The sequence below is a fragment of the Salvelinus namaycush genome, chromosome 11 (assembly GCF_016432855.1).
Source record: "Salvelinus namaycush isolate Seneca chromosome 11, SaNama_1.0, whole genome shotgun sequence".
Lineage (NCBI taxonomy): Eukaryota > Metazoa > Chordata > Actinopteri > Salmoniformes > Salmonidae > Salvelinus > Salvelinus namaycush.
This window is the reverse complement of record NC_052317.1, coordinates 14,001,652-14,020,254: the sequence shown is the minus strand read 5'-3', so window position 1 is coordinate 14,020,254 and position 18,603 is coordinate 14,001,652. Positions and strand designations below refer to the sequence as shown.

Genomic DNA, 18,603 nt, shown 5'->3' with positions numbered 1-18,603 from the left:
TTAAGCATGACAATAGCATGCTATTCACACGCGATTCGTTCGGGCGCGATTCGTGATCATAAGGAAAATCATATTAAACCAGTTCTGTGTATTTACAATCCCCTTCTCCAAGATGACTGCACATTTACCTAGCTCTTATCAATAGCTCTTATCATTTATAAAATACAGGGCATGTTGAATGTGGTTTCTATCGCAAAAAAATTAAGTAGATAATTTTTCCACTTTGAACAGGCAAATTGTCTGGGTCGCAATTGTATTAATTGTTCAGCAGTCTTATGGCTTGGGGGTAGAAGCTGTTAAGGAGCCTTTTGGACCTGAACTTGGCGCTCCGGTACCGCTTGCCGTGCGGTAACAGAGAGCACAGTCTGGGGCCTCCCGAGTGACGCAGTGGTCTAAGGCACTGCATCGCAGTGCTAGCTGTGCCATTCGAGTGTCTGGGTTTGAGTCCAGGCTCTGTCGCAGACCTAGAGACCCATGGGGCGGCGCACAATTGGCCCACTGTTGTTCGGGTTAGTGGAGGGTTTGGCTGGCAGGGATGTCCTTGTCCCATCGTGCCCTAGCGACTCCTGTGGCGAGCCGGGCGCATGCACGCTGACATGGTTGCCAGGTGCACGGTGTTTCCTCAGACACATTGGTGTGGCTGGCTTCCGGGTTAAGTGGGCATTGTGTCAAGAAGCAGTGCGGATTGGTTGGGTTGTGTTTCGGAGGACGCACGGCTCTCGACCTTCACCTCTCCCGAGTCTGTACGGGAGTTGCAGCGATGAGACAAGACTATAACTACCAATTGGATACCACGAAATTGGGGAGAAAAAGCGGTAAAAGTAAAAAGCAAAAAAAAAGAAAGAACAGTCTATGACTTGGGTGACTGGAGTCTTTGACAATTTTTTGTTACCTTCTGTAGCATATAGTATATAGGTCCTGGATGGCAGGAAGCTTGGCCCCAGTGATGTACTGGGCCGTACACACTACACTCCATAGCACCTTAATGGTCGGATACCGAGCAGTTGCCATACAAGACGATGAAACAACTGGTCAGGATGCTCTCGATGGTGCAGCTGTAGAACTTTTTGAGGATCTGGGGACCCATGCCAAATCTTTTCAGTCTCCTGAGGGGGGAAAGTCGTTGTTGTGCCCTCTTCACAACTTTCTTGGTGTGTTTGGACCATGCTAGTTTGCTGGTGATGTGGACACCTAGGAACTTGAAACTCTCGACCCGCTCCACTACAGCCTCGCCGATGTTCGGCCCTCCTTTTCCTGTAGTCCACGATCATCTCCTTTGCCTTGCTCACGTTGAGGGAGAGGTTGTTGTCCTGGCACCACACTGGCAGGTCCATCGACAAAATTCGAATTAAAGGTATACTCTATTTAAAGGCATAGCTTATGATAAATGTACTGAAAACCTTATTGAATGAAAAATCCATGAGAAAATTGGTTGGCCAGCAAGTGGAAGGGTTTTCAGCAGTTTAATTACATTTATTCAGCACACGCAAAGGAACCATGCCTGCAAAGACCGTTACACAACTTCATAAGGTAAGTCAATACCAACTACTGAGAAGTGCGCAGGAAACGCGTGAGCAAGAAAGGCGTAATTTCCTATTCAGAATCAGGCCCCAGGTCTCCAAATCTACAATTAGACACCACTTTAATGCCAATAAACTCTTTGCAAGGGTTGCCAGAATTTTTTTTATTGAGAGCAACCAACAACTGAAACGCCCGGAGTTTTCTAAATGGCATTGACACTGGGTTCTATGGTCAGATGAGATGAAAATAGAGCTCTTTGGCCATACACCACCGGTGGGTTTGACGCTGAAAGAAGGATGCATATGCAGAAAAGAACCTCATACCTGCTGTAAGATACGGTGGTGGATCTTTATGTATTATAGGGTTGTTTTGCTTCCACTGGTCCTGGGACCCTTGTTAAAGTCAACGGCATCATGGACTCTACCGAGTACCAGGACATTTTAGCCAAAGACCTGGTTGCCTCTGCCAGGAGGCTGAAACTTGGCCATAAGTGGATCTTCCATCAAGACAATGACCCCAAGCATACATCGAAATCAACAAGAAATTGTTAATTGACCATCACATCTACATTTTGGAATGGCCATCTCAGTCTCTGGACTTGAACCCCCTTGAAAGCCTGTGGTTTGAATTGAAGAGGACAGTCCATAAGAGCAGACAAAGGATATCAAGGATCTGGAAGGATTCTGTATGGAGAAATTATCTAAGATCCCTCCCAATGTTCTCCAATAGGAGATTGTTCTCCTATCTGATTAAACATTATAGAAAAGGCTCAGTGACATTATCCTCACAAGGGGTGGGTATTAAAAACAGGGTACCAAAAATGATATCGTTTTTTGCACATTTTTGTTCAGAATTTTTTATTTCATTATTTTTGGTTGATTCTATTGAGTAATTAATCAAGTAAAATATATTTCCCATGTTGGAAAATTACCATATAGCTCAGTACTGGTATTATTTATTCTATACATTCTTTTTTGTTCATTTTTATCAAGGGTGCCACTCCTTTTGGAGTTGACTGTACCACACACCTCTCTCTTCCTCCAGAGTTACAACGATGCTTCCCAGGTGAGGTCAAAGAGTCCCAGGGCCTCCATGGTGGGGCCCCAGTCTCACCCCCACCAGTACCACGACCCCCAGAAATGGATATGTAATGTACTATATCCCTTAAACTCAACTCTGGACCTCTCTGCCTTTTTTAATTGTTCCCTTCTAATCAGGGACAGATTTAGACCTGGGACAACAGATGTGTGCAATTAATTATCAGGTAGAACAGAAAACTAGCAGGCCCCGGACCTTGTAGGGTAAGAGTTGTACTATATCATTAGCTCTAGCGCCCCCTTCTGGTCATGTATTCACTGCTAATGCAATTGTTTTACATGTTGTTCTATCTTTTGGCAACCAGAGGGCAGTGCATAGCTACTGATGTCTTTCTCATGTGGAGTTCAGGCCAGTCTATGGCAGGGGAGGCCAACCCTCCTCCTGGAGAACTACTGGGTTTGCAGAACTTCGCTGCTGCCCTGCTGAATACACACAGGATTCTACTAATCAGCTGCTCATCAGCTTAATCAGGTATGTTAAAGTAGGGTTTGAACAAAAGCCTGCATGCCCAGTAGCTCTCCATGAGGAGGGTTGGCAACTCCTAGTCTATGGGGTACATGACTTGTGCATAATATATTCATTCATAGGCACTGGACAGATGGAAAGAGGAAATTGTTGTTCAGAGTAACTTGTTAAAGATAGATAGATTAAATGGAATCACGATGAACACACGCCAACCCTCACCCACAACACACGCTATTGCTCTCAGCTTAAACGAACACGATACTGATAGATATGAGCATACATATTGTACTTTGAAACTTTAACACTATCGTAAATACTTTTTCCTTTTTTTCTAAATAGCAAATCACAATCTCTAGGCCCATTTTGATAATGATCCAAAAACGTACTACCGGTATTCGTAATATTAGCTGATAATACATTCATGAATTGGTCAAACTGACCAACCAGGACACCATGTACAAAATGGTCTGGCGAGGATGATATTAACAGCTGCTTACTTGGTGTTCATCAATCTCTTGATCCATATTGATCAATTATTACTGTGCTGGCTGTGACAGTCTACATCTGTATGTACAGTACATAGTCTTGAAATTGTACAAAACATAACACAGTAGAAGACTGAATTTAAACAAGTATTTTTCTTCCCTGAAATACAGCGATTGTGATACTTATGTGTTGTATGTTGTTTTTTGTTGTGTGGTTTTCATGTAAGCCTTTGGGCTTCCAACCACACCTGCACACCGTTTCTTTTTCGTAAAAAAAAAAAAAATCTGTATTGTTGACTATCACTTGTCTTCTTTGGTGCAAATAAATCCAACTCAAACTAAATCACCATAACTACTGGTTTACAGTAACAAAACAAAACATCTTCATGGAAGTATTTTAATCTTCACGACAAAGCTGAAATTGCTACTTTTAGTCGACACCTACTCTCAAACTCTGAGACAAGGATATACACAATTAGGACTCTGGTTGTCTATGTTCTCCCAATCCCTCAGGCACTTCAGGTTGAAATAAAAACACAGGGAATCCAAAAGTGAGTGATTACTGCACAAAAAAATGCAGGTTTGACTTTATTTCTTTCAAACACATTAGAAACTAAAAATAAGAACACAATTCTTCACATTGTTGTTGCCTGGAGACGTTTTTCTGCCAAAAGAAAGGAACCCAAATGGAACAGAGAAGACAGCCATCATCAACACTATTAAACATAAGGGCTTAAAAAACACCTAGTTATTGTTTCATAAATAGGCGCAGCATGATGAACAGACTTGATGGAGAGAGAGAGTGATGGAGCGATCAGAAGAGCGATGACAAGCCAGATGTCAGGGTTATATATCGCCACTCTGCCAATCTGTCTCTACCGATCTCCTTCTCTCATTATCAGACACTTTCTGCTGATAAAGAAAAGCAACTTCAGATACAGGAGGTTGATGACAATCCATATCATCAATATGCCCAGAAGTTGTACAAAAAAAGGATTTTGTCCTTGTACAAAACAAAACTTGTTTTTATTTGTCTACTTTCACAAAACTCATATTTTGTGATGTTTTCCAGGTAAAGGGCAGCCAACGTTTACGACGTTATTTCAGAGGATGAAAACAAGTGATTTACCAAGTTTTATCTTACAAATATCATTATATTGACAATTCTTACGCCCAATAGCATCCAAACAACTATAAAAGCTGTTCAATCAATTTCCCTTATTCTTTGATAGTTAAATTAAAACCGGTGTGATCCAATTCACAATCACACCGCACTTGGGAGAAAAAAAGCTTTTGTTTTTATACTCTAGGAGTAAGAGTAAAACAGAAATCTATGTACAGCTTGAGGTGATGGCTACACTAACCAGCCGAGGCATAGTCCACAGAGGATCCTATGAACATCATCATCATCAGTTTAGAAAGAGCAACACAACTCTGCTCAAAGACACACAGCAGTCTCTAAGGCAGTCCAGTAGCAGAGAGAGAGAGAAAGAGAGAGAGAGAGAGAGAGAGAGAGAGAGAGAGAGACATAGAGACAGAGAGACAGAGAGACATAGAGAGAGACATAGAGAGAGAGACATAGAGACAGAGAGACAGCGAGAGAGAGAGAGAGACATAGAGAAAAAGAGAGAGACAGAGAGAGAGAGAGAGAGACAGAGAGAGACAGAGAGAGAGACATAGAGAAAGAGAGAGAGACAGATAGAGAGAGAGAGAGAGAGAGACAGAGAGAGAGAGAGACAGAGAGAGAGAGAGACATAGAGAAAGAGAGAGAGAGAGAGAGAGCGAGAGAGAGAGAGAGAGAGAGACATAGAGAAAGAGTGATAGAAATATAATACATGTGTTCTTTGTTAATTTCTTTCAAAGGCTAAAACATCTTGTCTTTCCTTTCAAAAGGTCTGTTAGTTTGGGGTTTTGGTTTACATCTTGCTATGTGTGGAAAAAAAGCCCCAAAAGCCCCTAAGTGCTAAATTAACTTCTGGGATTTGAACAACGGTCATGATCAAAAAATGGTCATCAGCTTGTCTTCCTCAAAACACAATCTAACGATATATCAGTAACGATCCAACGACACATCAGTAGATATGACAGTGCTGCCTATTCGTTCAACTCTTTGAGCACATTTCCTTTCTGCCTTTATGGCCATCCAACAATTAAAAAGTCCAGAACTTTACGTTTTTTAAATCTAATATCAGGGGAGGGTGTTAGTTACAAAACTATCCGAAACCCACTCATAACATCAGTATGATTTTTTTCAAGGTAGATCATAAAGAACCACAAATATCAAAATATGGATGTTTTGCAATATGTGCTTATGTCTTTCTTGTTTTTGAGTGACGGTCAGTTGGTCAGATGGTTCAGCCAGAGTGGGGGGTGGTGGTCAAGGACTTTCTACTGGGGGAGAGGATAATCATGCCTTGGTTCAGTGAATAAAGAGTGGGACTGAATGTGGACCGGGTCTGGTTGCGATCCGGTCCATGGGTGGTTGAGTGGAGGTGTGTAGAGGTTAGAGGTCAGATCAGGTCAGGAACAGAGGCTTGTCTCTCTGAAGAGCTCTGAAGGAAGATAATAGAGAGGAACCATGACAAATAATAATGAATAGTAATCAATCAATAATAATCAATCAATGTTTCTTAACAGACTTTGTGTTATGAAACACATTTAAAATACAATTTGAATGATTGATAGACACTTGGGTTAGCAACTGTTCTAATTAACAGATTTTTAAGCAATCCATAAAGGGATAGTTTCCTGGTTAACGATTAAGCCTCCTCCTGGAATACAAAGCTTGCTCAAAATAGAATCTAAATTCAAAGTACTTCTTAGTACTGGGCTTCATCCATTTCTGGGAAACAGGCCCTAAAGGTCAATCTGAATATGAACTCCATTCATACTCTCATATCTGCTATGTTTCTCCATTCTGCTTTGTCATACTACAGTTGAAGTCGGAAGTTTACATATACCTCAGCCAAATACATTTAAACTCAGTTTTTCACAATTCCTGACTTTTATTCCTAGTAAAGATTCCCTCTCTTAGGTCAGTTAGGATCACCACTTTATTTTAAGGATGTGAAATGTCAGAATAATAGTGGAGAGAATGATTTATTTCAGCTTTTATTTCTTTCATCACATTCCCAGTGGGTCAGAAGTTTACATACACTCAATTAGTATTTGATAGCATTGCCTTTAAAATGTTTGACTTGGGTCAAACGTTTAGGGTAGCCTTCCACAAGCTTCCCACAATAAGTTGGGTGAATTTTGGCCCATTCCTCCTGACAGAGTTGGTGTAACTGAGTCAGGTTTGTAGGCCTCCTTGCTCGCACATGCTTTTTCAGTTCTGCCCACACATTTTCTAGAGGATTGAGGTCAGGGCTTTGTGATGGCCACTCCAATACCTTGACTTTGTTGTCCTTAAGCCATTTTGCCACAACTTTGGAAGTATGCTTGGGGTCATTGTCCATTTGGAAGACCCATTTGCGACCAAGCTTTTACTTCCTGATTGATGTCTTGAGATGTTGCTTCAATATATCCACATAATTTTCATTCCTCATGATGCCATCTATTTTGTGAAGTGCACCAGTCCCTCCTGCACCAAAGCACCCCCACAACATGATGCTGCCACCCCCGTGCTTCACGGTTGGGATGGTGTTCTTCGGCTTACAAGCCTCCCCCTTTTTCCTCCAAACATAACGATGGTCATCATAGCCAAACTGTTCTATTTTTGTTTCATCAGAACAGAGGACATTTCTCCAAAAAGTATGACCTTTATCCCCATGTGCAGTTGAAAACCGTAGTCTGGCTTTTTTATGGCGGTTTTGGAGCAGTGGCTTCTTCCTTGCTGAGCGGCCATTCGGGTTATGTCAATATAGGACTCGTTTTACTGTGGATATAGATACTTTTGTACCTGTTTCCTCCAGCATCTTCACAAGGTCCTTTGCTGTTGTTCTGGGATTGATTTGCACTTTTCGCACCAAAGTATGTTCATCTCTAGGAGACAGAACGCGTCTCCTTCCTGAGCGGTATGACAGCTGTGTGGTCCCATGATGTTTATACTTGTGCACTATTGTTTGTACAGATGAACGTGGTACCTTCAGGTGTTTGGAAATTGCTCCCAAGGATGAACCAGACTTATGGAGGTCTACAATTTTTTTTCTGAAGTCTTGGCTGATTTCTTTAGATTTTCCCATGATGTCAAGCAAAGAGGCACTGAATTTGAAGGTAAGCCTTGAAATACATTCACAGGTACACTCAAATGATGTCAATTTGCCTATCTGAAGCTTCTAAAGCCATGACATCATTTTCTGGAATTTTCCACGCTGTTTAAAGGCACGGTCAACTTAGTGTATGTAAATTTCTGACCCACTGGAATTGTGATACAATGAATTATACAGGATTATATTATGATTATATTGTCTGTAAACAATTGTTGGAAAAATGACTTGCGTCATGCATAAAGTAGATGTCCTAACCGACTTGCCAAAACTATAGTTTGTTTACAAGAAATCTGTTGAGGACAGAGGGCGCTGTTTTCACTTTGGGGGAAAATCGTGCCCAATTTAAACGGCCTCGTACTCAATTCTTGCTCGTACAATATGCATATTATTATTACTATTGGATAGAAAACACTCTCTAGTTTCTAAAACCGTTTGAATTATATCTGTGAGTAAAACAGAACTCCTTTTGCAGCAAACTTCCTGACAGGAAGTGGAAAATCTGAAATCGATGCACTGTTCTAGGGCCCGCCTATTAAAGTCCTTGATATTTATTAGTTTAGATGCACTTCATACGTCTTCCACTAGATGTCGACAAGCAGTGAGAGAAGAAATTGAGTGTGTAACTTGATCTGGGCTCGAATAATAGCTCTTGGCATGACGTGTCACCAGTTTCCTGTTTTCTGGAGAGCGCGAGAAGGGACCTGGATTTGCCTTCTGATAAGCTGTCGTTATGGACGACTAATATCTCCGGCTTTGATTTTATTTGATACATGTGACAATATCATCGTAAAGTATGTTTTTTCAATATAGTTTAATCAGATTATTGAAATTTTTTCGGGAGTTTTGCCGTGTTCCGTTCTCTGAGTTTGTTGACGATGGAGAGATTCGCGCCACTTGGCAAGTGTGCTTGCTAAATCGAGAGGGAAAAAGGCCGTTCTAAAACCAAACAACGATTGTTCTGGACAAAGGACCCCTTGTACAACACGGAACGCCAGAGCCAGACAGGTTAAAAGAGTTTTAATGACTCCAATCTAAGTGTATGTAAACTTCCGACTTCAACTGTAAATAAAGGTTAAATCAAATAAAAAAAGAAAATATAATAAGGATGAGTATTTCTACCCATTGCCACAGTATTCGCTGGTCCAGTCGAGGTGCTGGCTGGGCCCATTCCGACACACCTGTCTGTAGTCCATGGATGGGGACAGTCCCTGCCCACCGGACGAGTTGAGCATGTTCTGGAAATCTGATTGGAGAGGGAATCCCTGGAAAACAAAAACAAAACTACCATTAGATACCATTTTCCAGTGTTATCCGTGTTATTCTACTCATAGAGATACACTAGTATGTGGACACCCCTTCAAATTAGTGGATTCGGCTATTTCAGCCACGCCCGTTGCTGACAGGTGTATACAATCAAGCACACAGCCATACAATCTCCATAGACAAATACTGGCAGTAGAATGAAGAGCTCAGTGACTTTCAATGTGGCACCGTCATATGATGCCACCTTTCCAACAAGTCAGTTTGTCAAATTTCTGCCCTGCTAGAGCTGCCCCGGTCAACTGTAAGTGCTGTTATTGTGAAGTGGAAACGTCTAGGAGCAACAACGGCTCAGCCGCGAAGGGGTAGGCCACACAAGCTCACAGAATTGGACGCCGAGTGCTGAAGTGCGTAGCGCGTAAAAATCGTCTGTCCTCGGTTGCAACACTCACTACCGAGTTCCAAACTGCCTCTGGAAGCAACGTTAGCACAAGAACTGTTCGTCGGGAGCTTCATGCCGAGCAGCTGCACACAAGCCTAAGATCACCATGCACAATGCCAAGCGTCGGCTGGAGTGGTGTAAAGCTCACCGCCATTTGACTCTGGAGCAGTGGAAACACGTTCTCTGGAGTGATGAATTACGCTTTATCATCTGGCAGTCCGACGGACGAATCTGTGTTTGGCGGATGCCAGGTGAACAGTTTTGCTAGTTCCAACTGTAAAGTTTGGTGGAAGAGGAATAATGGCCTGATGCTGTTTTTCATGGTTTGGGCTAGGCCCCTTAGTTCCATTGAAGGGTAATCTTAATCATACAGCTTACAGTAGTACAATGACATTCTAGACAATTCTGTGCATCCAACTTTGTGGCAACAGTTTGGGGAAGGCCCTTTCCTGTTTCAGCATGACAATGCCCCTCTGCACAAAGCGAGGTCCATACAGAAATGGTTTGTCGAAATCAGTGTGGAAGAACTTGACTGGCCTGCGCAGAATCCTGACCTCAACTCCATCGAACACCTTTGGGATGAATTGGAACGCCGACTGCGAGCCAGGCCTAATTGCCCAACATCAATGCCCTAATGCTTTTGTGGCTGAATGGAAGCAAGTCCTCGCAGCAATGTTCCAACATCTAGCGGAAAGCCTTCACAGAAGAGTGGAGGCTGTTATAGCAGCAAAGAAGGGACCAACTCCATATTAATGCCCATGACTTTGGAATGAGATGTTCGACGAGCAAGTGGCCATGTAGTGTACATACAATGACCAGTGAAATAAGCAATAGACTTTAGAATGTGTCAATAATGGCAGCCATCTTGGTCATGGATGAATTACAGATCAGTCTATTTAGAATAAATGGCAAAAGAGGCACAGGAGACGCATTCTATTGAATTCTATGATTCTAATGTCAGTCATGACGAAGGCCTAAGAGTCGAAACGTTGTCTGAGTATATCAAACTCGTATGTATTTCCGTAGCAAAGTGCATCAGTGTAGCATGTACATACAGTATGTGCACATAATCATAAGCCAGACTTGGAGAATTATCCTTCAAAAGAGGATGAGCGCCTTGCATTTACATACAGATGGTTAGAATCTCACAAGTGGTTATGGAGTCTGAGTCCACAGCTCGCAATTCCCACGACACTGATGGCTCTGACAACAACAAAAAAGCCAATGACAGCCAATACAAGTCACGTGCTGTGATGTGTAAGAGCTACAGATCAGCTAGCTTGTGGAGAACGGATCTGTGGATACTGTGGATGGGAAAGTATTTGCAGACTTCTCTATAGCAGTACTGCACACAGATATATACGAATCAATTCATCAAATAATGACCTCCCATGTTATGTTATAGTATGACACTATTCAAATGAGCTGTGATAGACTTTGGTCAAGACACGATGACTCATGAGGGCATCGTCATTGTTGGGAGTTGGTTATTGACTGAGCTTCCCTATAGCGAGTCAATGGTAGACCTGATAGTGTACTCTGAGAAGGTGGAGCCTAACCAGCTGGGGAAGCGGGACAGACGGAAGATGGGGAGTAAAAAAGGAGTAGTTATTTTAATTAGGGGAGCAGATATTTTAATGTTGTGGTTTCTTGAAGTGTTTGTCTTTTTTTGTTTGGGGGAGGGAGGAGTGGGACAGATAGAGGAGAGAAAGAAATAGAGACAGAGAAAGACACAGAAAGAGAAAGAAAGACAGAGGGAGAGACAGAGAGATAGAAAGACAGACAGAGAGAGAGAGAGAGACTACGTATGAAAGGGAAGTGAATCTGGGCGCTACGCTGCGAGCTCTGCTCTGAAAGAGAGGGGACAGCAGGTGGCTGAGTTCTCTTCTCCTCCTCAGACTCTCACCTATTCAGGCATTGTTCCACAAATTCTTCTCCTTCACTCCATCACAAAGGCCCCATCTGCCCCTTTTTTTTATCTCTCTCTCTCTCTCTCTCATGCCCACCCCCCTCCCCCTCTCCCCCCCTCTCCCTACTCTATTAACTAAGGGAAAAAGTTTCAGCCCTAACAGGGTTTTTTTGCGCTCTCTCCGCAACAAAATATGCAAAATTGAGCAAGGGAGGATTATTACTGCCCGTGGGATTTAAAAGTCCCCAATAAAAGAGGGATCTGAGCGCTGGGAGCTTAGTGGCAACCAAACCCAAACCTCTGTTTAACCATTCTCCCCCCCCTTTTCTCCATGGACTGACACAGCCATACAGGCAGCCCCATACAAGCAGCTCATCTAAAATTGGACTTCAGACAAATTCATATTCTAATCTGTATGAAGACTGAGGCACCCTTCTACACCCTCCTCCCCCTCTCCCTCCCCCTCTCCCAATTTTTTTTTCTTCGATCATCAACAGTTAATTTGCCTGCTGAGAGTAGATAAATGGCAGTTCCCTCTCTTAAAAACAACAACAATGATTCTCACATGCTTAGTGAATACTGTACCTCAAGTCTACAGTCTAAGAGCTTCACTCTTAGAAAAAAGGGTTCCAAAAGGGTTCTTCGGCTGTTCCCATTTTGGTTCCATGTAGAACACTTTTTGGTTCCGGGTAGAACCTTTTTGGTTCCCGATAGAACCTTTTTGGGTTCCATGTAGAACCCTACGTTGAACCCAAAATGGTTTTACCTGGAACCAAAAAGTGTTCTACATGGAACCAAAATGGGAACAGCCGAAGAACCCTTTTGGAACCCTTTTTTCTAAGAGTGAAGCTCTTAGACTGTAGACTTGAGGTACAGTATTCACTAAGCATGTGAGAATCATTGTTGTTGTTTTTTAGGTTTTAGATAACACCTTTTTATCTAAGAGTGTACAGTATCAACATGCTCCCTTTCCTTTATATTATATATTCTAAGGAGGTTAAATAATCTGAACACATTGGACAGGTAAGAGTGGTAGAACACAGTCTAACTACTAGGATATGTTGTTTAACCTCCATATTGATATAACTCGTCTAGGAAGTGAGTGGTATAGAAAACTACCATTCACCCCAACGCCTTTACCTAGAATCTCCCACAAACCCTTGTTTTGTTATTCATTCTAAGTACCACGCTCAGGAGATCAGGAGGTGAGTGTTCTCTCTCACTCAAGAGGTATGTCACCCTGTTCCCCTGGATACCTGTTTCCATAACGACCTGGTCCAGTTGATACCTGATAACCTAGTCCTCTTATTAAACTAATGTTCCTCTCAAATGACACCACCCTATGGAGCTCTGGTCAAAAGTAGTTCCCTAAAGGGAAAAGACAGCGGGTCATGTTAGATTGTACAGGGAGTAGAGCTGATCCTGTAGTAACATCTCCTCTAATATTATACAGAGCCCTCTCTCGGATATATCTTCTGTGGTTTATTTGTTGTTGTTGATTTTTCTCAGGACAACTTGTCTGTTGCATTAGTGAGGCAGCGAATCTTGGTGTTTTTGTGCATAGAAACGGATGGGTGATTTATCCTCTGAAGGGGTCAGTTGCTTTTTTAAATACAATTCTGATGTACAGTTTGCATTCTTGTATGTATTCTGTATCTAAGGTCCAGAGAGTGAGAGAGAGAGAGAGAGAAAGAGAGAGAAAGAGAAAGAGAGAGAGACACAGAGAGAGAGAGAGAGGTCCACTTCCCTTTTTCCAATCTGCGTTGTTGACTAGCTCCTACAGAGAACTCATCTCATTTCCTGTGTATGTGTCCTGTCCTGTCTGCTAGACTGGCTTCATCAGATAGCCCTGCCTGCCTGGCATTTTGTCTCCACCACTGATGCATTCATCAATCTCAATGTGCTGCTGTTGGTGCCCTTATATAACATCCTCAGCCTAATGCATTTGTTTATTACTGGGAGAAAATGGAAAATGGGGGATTGTGTGTGTGTGTGTGTGCGTATGTGTGGCGTGTGTGTGTGTGTGTGTGTGTGTGTGTGTGTGTGTAGGGGAGTTGTGTTTTTGAGAGAAAAGGAAAAACAGGGATAGAGATAGAGAGAGTGTGTAATGTGAATGTACAGTATTGGACTGGCAGTAGTATGAATACATCCTATCTTGCCTTCAATCTCTGGCACATGAAGGGACCGGATATGATTGTAAATAACATTGAAATGAATCATCTATAACTGTGATTCTCGGTGGGTCGACCGGTGGGTCGAGGTTTTGAACGGGTCCATAGTGTCTCAGTAAAAAAATACATAAAACATTTATTTACTGACTTTTTATGAAAAATACTGCAGTCTCAACTTAAGCAACTAACATCAGGTAGAAAGTGTGTAGAGATTATATTTAAAAAATAATAATTTAACCTCTGAACTATTTTTTTTTCTATCACAGTATTTTCAATATAGAGTTATTAGCAACATTATTTAGCGGATTTGGTTGATGTTGTGGTCTCAAACCAGTGAACTTAACATTCGTCATCAAGAATATGGGCAAAATGGAATGAATGACAATGAAAAAGGTGGGGCTGTTGTTCCCTTGTCATATAATTGGTGGATTTACTATCAATATAGCATTAAACATAGTTTTCCAGATTGCATTTTGGCAACAAAACAAAAAATCGTGACGCGCATATTGGATCGCGACTGAGACAACATGGTTTAATTTGGGTTCCGAGGCAAAACCAGTTGAGAACCACTGGTTAATAACATACACACCCATCATACTCTCCATTTCATGTGCTTGCATCATGTATGTATGTACAGTATGTGTAAAGTGTTTGAAGCTGTACATTGTAGGTGGCCATGTCTGAGTGTATAACCACAATATGCATAATATGTACAGTGTGTGTGTGTGTGTGCACTTGAGTGTGTGTTTTTGCATGTGTGTTGAACTCACCCGGGCCACAATGCTGTTCATTGACTACAGCTCAGCGTTCAACACCATAGTGCCCTCAAAGCTCATCACTAAGCTAAGGACCCTGGGACTAAACCCCTCCCTCTGCAACTGGATCCTGGACTTCCTGACGAGCTGTCCCCAGGTGGTACGTGTAGGCAACAATACGTCTGTCACGCTGATCCTCAACACAGGGGCCCCTCAGGGGTGCGTGCTTAGTCCCCTCCTGTACTCCTTGTTCACTTACGACTGCGTTGCCAAGCACGACTCCAACACCATCATTAAGTTTGCCGACGATACAACGATGGTAGGCCTGATCACCGACAACAATGAGACAGCCTATAGGGAGGAGGTCAGAGACCTGGCAGTGTGGTGCCAGGACAACAACCTCTCCCTCAATGTGACAAGGGAGATGATCGTGGCATACAGGAAAAGGAGGGCTGAGCACGCCCCATTCTCATCGACGGGACTGTAGTGGAGCAGGTCTAGAACTTCAAGTTCCTTGGTGTCCACATCACCAACAAACTAACATGGTCCAAACACACCAAGACAGTTGTGAAGAGGGCATGACAACACCTATCCCCCCTCAGGAGATTTGACATGGGTCCTCAGATCTTCAAAAAGTTCTACAGCTGCACCATCGAGAGCATCCTGACTGGTTGCATCACCACCTGGTATGGCAACTGCTCGGCATCCGACCGCAAGGCGCTACAGAGGGTAGTGCGTACGGCCCAGTACATCACTGGGGCCAAGCTTCCTGCCATCCAGGACCTCTATACCAGGCGGTGTCAGAGGAAGGCCCTAAAAATTGCCAAAGAATCCAGCCACCCTAGTCATAGACTGTTCTCTCTGCTACCGCACGGCAAGCTGTACCGGAGTGCCAAGTCTAAGTCCAAAAGACTCCTAAACAGCTTCTACCCCCAAGCCGTAACACTGCTGAACAGCTAATCAAATGGCTTCCTGGACTATTTGCATTGACCCCCAGTTTTTTTAACGCTGCTGCTATCTATGCATAGTCACTTTATTACCTCAATTACCCTGTACCTCTGCACATTGACTCGGTACCGGTACCCCTTGTATATATAGCCTCGTAAATGTTATTTTATTGTGTTACTTTTTCTTTTCTTTTTACTTTAGTTTATTTAGTAAATATTTTCTTAACTCTTGTTTTTCTCAAAACTGCATTGTTGGTTAATGGCTTGTACGTAAGCATTTCACGGTTAAGTCTACACCTGTTGTATTCGGCGCATGTAATAAATAAAATGTGATTTTATTTTGAGTGTGTTTTTATGCATTTGGGCATGTGTGTGTGTGTGTCTGTTCAACTAACCTGTCCCATTGAGGGTGAGTGCAGAGACAGCGGGTGTCCTCCGAGCTGTTGCTGGTGGTGCATTCCTAGGTGGGAGTGGGAGTGGAGCGGCGGGCTGATCTGGAAAGGAGGGGGGGACACCGCCGCCATGCTGCCCAGAGACACCCCACCTGAATGGGGTCCACTGGGCCGCGGGGTCACCCCCCGGGAGAGACCCTGGAGGGGGGACAGGTGGGGGCTGAGGCCGGCCTGGTGCTGCTGGGACTGTTGTTGCTGGTGGTGGGGGTGGGGGTGGTGGCTCTGGTGGTGGTAGGGGTGGCTCATGTAGAGGCTGGGGTGGGAGTGATGGGGGTGGGGGTGCTGCTGGGGGTGCTGGTGGCCTGATCCGGGGAACACGGGGGGCTTGGGGCCCAGCATGGAGGAGGCCTGGGACACTTTGACCTCACCTGGCTCATTGTAACTCTGGAGGGAGGGAGGGAGCGACAGGGTGGGAGGGAGGGTGGGAGGAAGGGAGAGATAAAGAGAGCGAGAGGACAGAGAAAGGAAGACAGGAGAAGGAGTAGGAAAGACAGAGATGGGAAAGCGAGAGATGGAAGCGGGAGAGAGAGAGCACAACAGTGTTACCAGAGTCCTACAGAGTCAACTGACCACTGCCCTTATGAAGACTTATCACGATAGAAGAACTACAGCTCCCAGGTTGTCTGGTTCTGGTACCTACCTGTGAGACTAGGCTTGCTCTGTATGCTGCCAGCTGCTTCAGGTATTCCTTCTTGGCGGTCTCTGTCTTCTTTTTGTACACCTATAAAAGACAGAACAGTAAACATTGCACTTCAGTTGCCAAACTACTTAATTCCTAGAAAGAAACCCATCTACTGGGGTTAGTGTTTATGTCCTATGAAGCTATTATGATGCTTAATAAAGTTGGGGAAATCTAAATAATACTCAAAAGGATTCCAATTTATATAGAACTAGATTGTTCCTCTTCACAATCCATCCATCTGTCTGTCTGTCTGTCTGTCTGTCTGTCTGTCTGTCTGTCTGTCTGTCTGTCTGTCTGTCTGTCTGTCTGTCTGTCTGTCTGTCTGTCTGTCTGTCTGTCTGCCTGCCTGCCTGCCTGCCTGCCTGCCTGCCTGCCTGCCTGCCTGCCTGCCTGCCTGCCTGTCTGTCTGTCTGTCTGTCTGTCTGTCTGTCTGTCTGTCTGTCTGTCTGCCTGCCTGTCCTCCGAGCTGTTGCTGTTCTCTCTCCAGGAAGTACACTGTCCTGTCCTCAGACAGACATCCTCCTCCACCTTTACTGCTATGCTCCTCTCCGTGTGCAGCTCTACGCCACACTGGAGGTGTGTGTGTGTGTGTGTGTGTGTGTGTGTGTGTGTGTGTGTGTGTGTGTGTGTGTGTGTGTGTGTGTGTGTGTGTGTTTGTATGAAAATGTGTTTCTGTGAGTGTGTGAGTGAGTGTGTGTGCATGTGCGCGTATGTAATAGGACAATAGCACGGCGCTTACTAGAATAAATATGTAAAAGCTTCCTCTTCCATTTGCTTCTGTCAAGAGGCCATTTGTAAGTCAAAACACACAGTAGCATTCACAGTAGCAGAGCCACAGGACCAGGGAGAGCCACTAGCTATTTCTACTGTGAAACTGTGAAAAGGATTTAATGTAGTTTTTTTCATCAACTTTTTCTCCCTCTTTTTGTGAGGACAATAACCTTATATTCTATTATTTTATTATCTAATACACTGAGTATACAAAACATTAAGAACACCTGCTCTTTCCATGACATAAACTGAATAGGTGAATACAGGTGAAAGCTATGACCCCTTATTGATGTCACTTGTTAAATAAACTTCAGTGTAGCTGAAGGGGAGGAAACAGGTTAAATAAAACATGTTAAGCCTTGAGACCATTGATACATGGATTGTGTCTGTGTGCCATTCAGAGGGTGAATGGGCAAGAGAAAAGATTGAAGTGCCTTTGAACAGAGTATGGTAGTAGGTGCCAGGCGCACCGGTTTGTGTCAAGAACTGCAACACTGCTGGGTTTTTCACGCTCAACAGTTTCCTGTGTGTATTAAGAATGGTCCACCACCGAAAGGACATCCAGCCAACTTGACGCAACTGTGGGAAGCATTGGAGTCACCATGGACCAGCATCCCTGTGGAACACTTTTCAACACCGTGTAAAGTCCATGCCCCGACGAATAGAGGCTGTTCTGAGGGCAAAAGGGTGTGCAACTCCATATTAGGAAGGTGTTCCTAAAGTTTGGTATACTCAGTGTATATTATAATCTATTCTATAGCATCAGAGTGGGGCTGATCCTGTCTAATGAAATCCAACAAGGAAGTGTATATGAAGAGGTCTGAGGAGGTATGAGGATGCATTGTACTATAGGTGTCGTACCTGTTTCTGTTCCTCTCCGAGGCCGTCCCACATGGAGGCTACTATCTTGGACACCTCTCCAAAGGTAGCATTGGGGTTGGAGCCCTTGATGGCTGCCTGGGTGTCTCTGAAGAAAAGGGCGTAGGCAGAAACTGGCTTCGAGGGTTCGTTGGGGTCCTTCTTCTTCTTCTTCTTGGGGGTCTTGGGCTTTTTGGGAGTCTCGACCACTGCCGGCCGCTTCTCTGCCTGATGAAGAGAGAAGGAAGGAATGGTCAAACTAAATGTGCTTCTGGAGTGAGCGAAGTGTGTGAAGAGTGAGTGTTGATTGTTTAAATAGATCAGAATGGACTTTAATAGTAGATACGCTATGTACAGTATACTGTAGGACACAGAGTTTTTCCTTACCATGATCAGGAAAAACTCAGGGCACTATTTAAAATGCTGACTGTATATCCTTCCTAACATTTTCCAGAACATTCATAAATATTTTGGTTTATTTACCTGATCTTGTCCAATAGGAATGTACCGTTTAAAACGATTTGTTTTCTATGTGAGATAATGAACATGATCATGAATGTGAGACTTTGCAAACAG

At 43.5% G+C, this 18,603-nt stretch overlaps 1 protein-coding gene across 1 annotated transcript in view; it reads right to left on the bottom strand.

Annotated features, from left to right (window-relative positions):
• Nucleotides 1-5,284: 5,284 nt before the first annotated feature.
• Nucleotides 5,285-18,603, bottom strand: part of LOC120055849 (thymocyte selection-associated high mobility group box protein TOX-like) — a 55,282-nt gene continuing 41,963 nt past the window's right edge. Inside the window, exons 6-10 of the mRNA XM_039003860.1 lie at nucleotides 18,031-18,255; nucleotides 16,357-16,437; nucleotides 15,660-16,100; nucleotides 8,900-9,042; nucleotides 5,285-6,121 (exon numbers count right to left, since the gene is read on the bottom strand). Of these exons, the coding sequence (XP_038859788.1) occupies nucleotides 6,085-6,121; nucleotides 8,900-9,042; nucleotides 15,660-16,100; nucleotides 16,357-16,437; nucleotides 18,031-18,255 (927 nt within the window). The 3' untranslated portion in view covers nucleotides 5,285-6,084. The remainder of the gene's footprint in view (nucleotides 6,122-8,899; nucleotides 9,043-15,659; nucleotides 16,101-16,356; nucleotides 16,438-18,030; nucleotides 18,256-18,603) is intronic.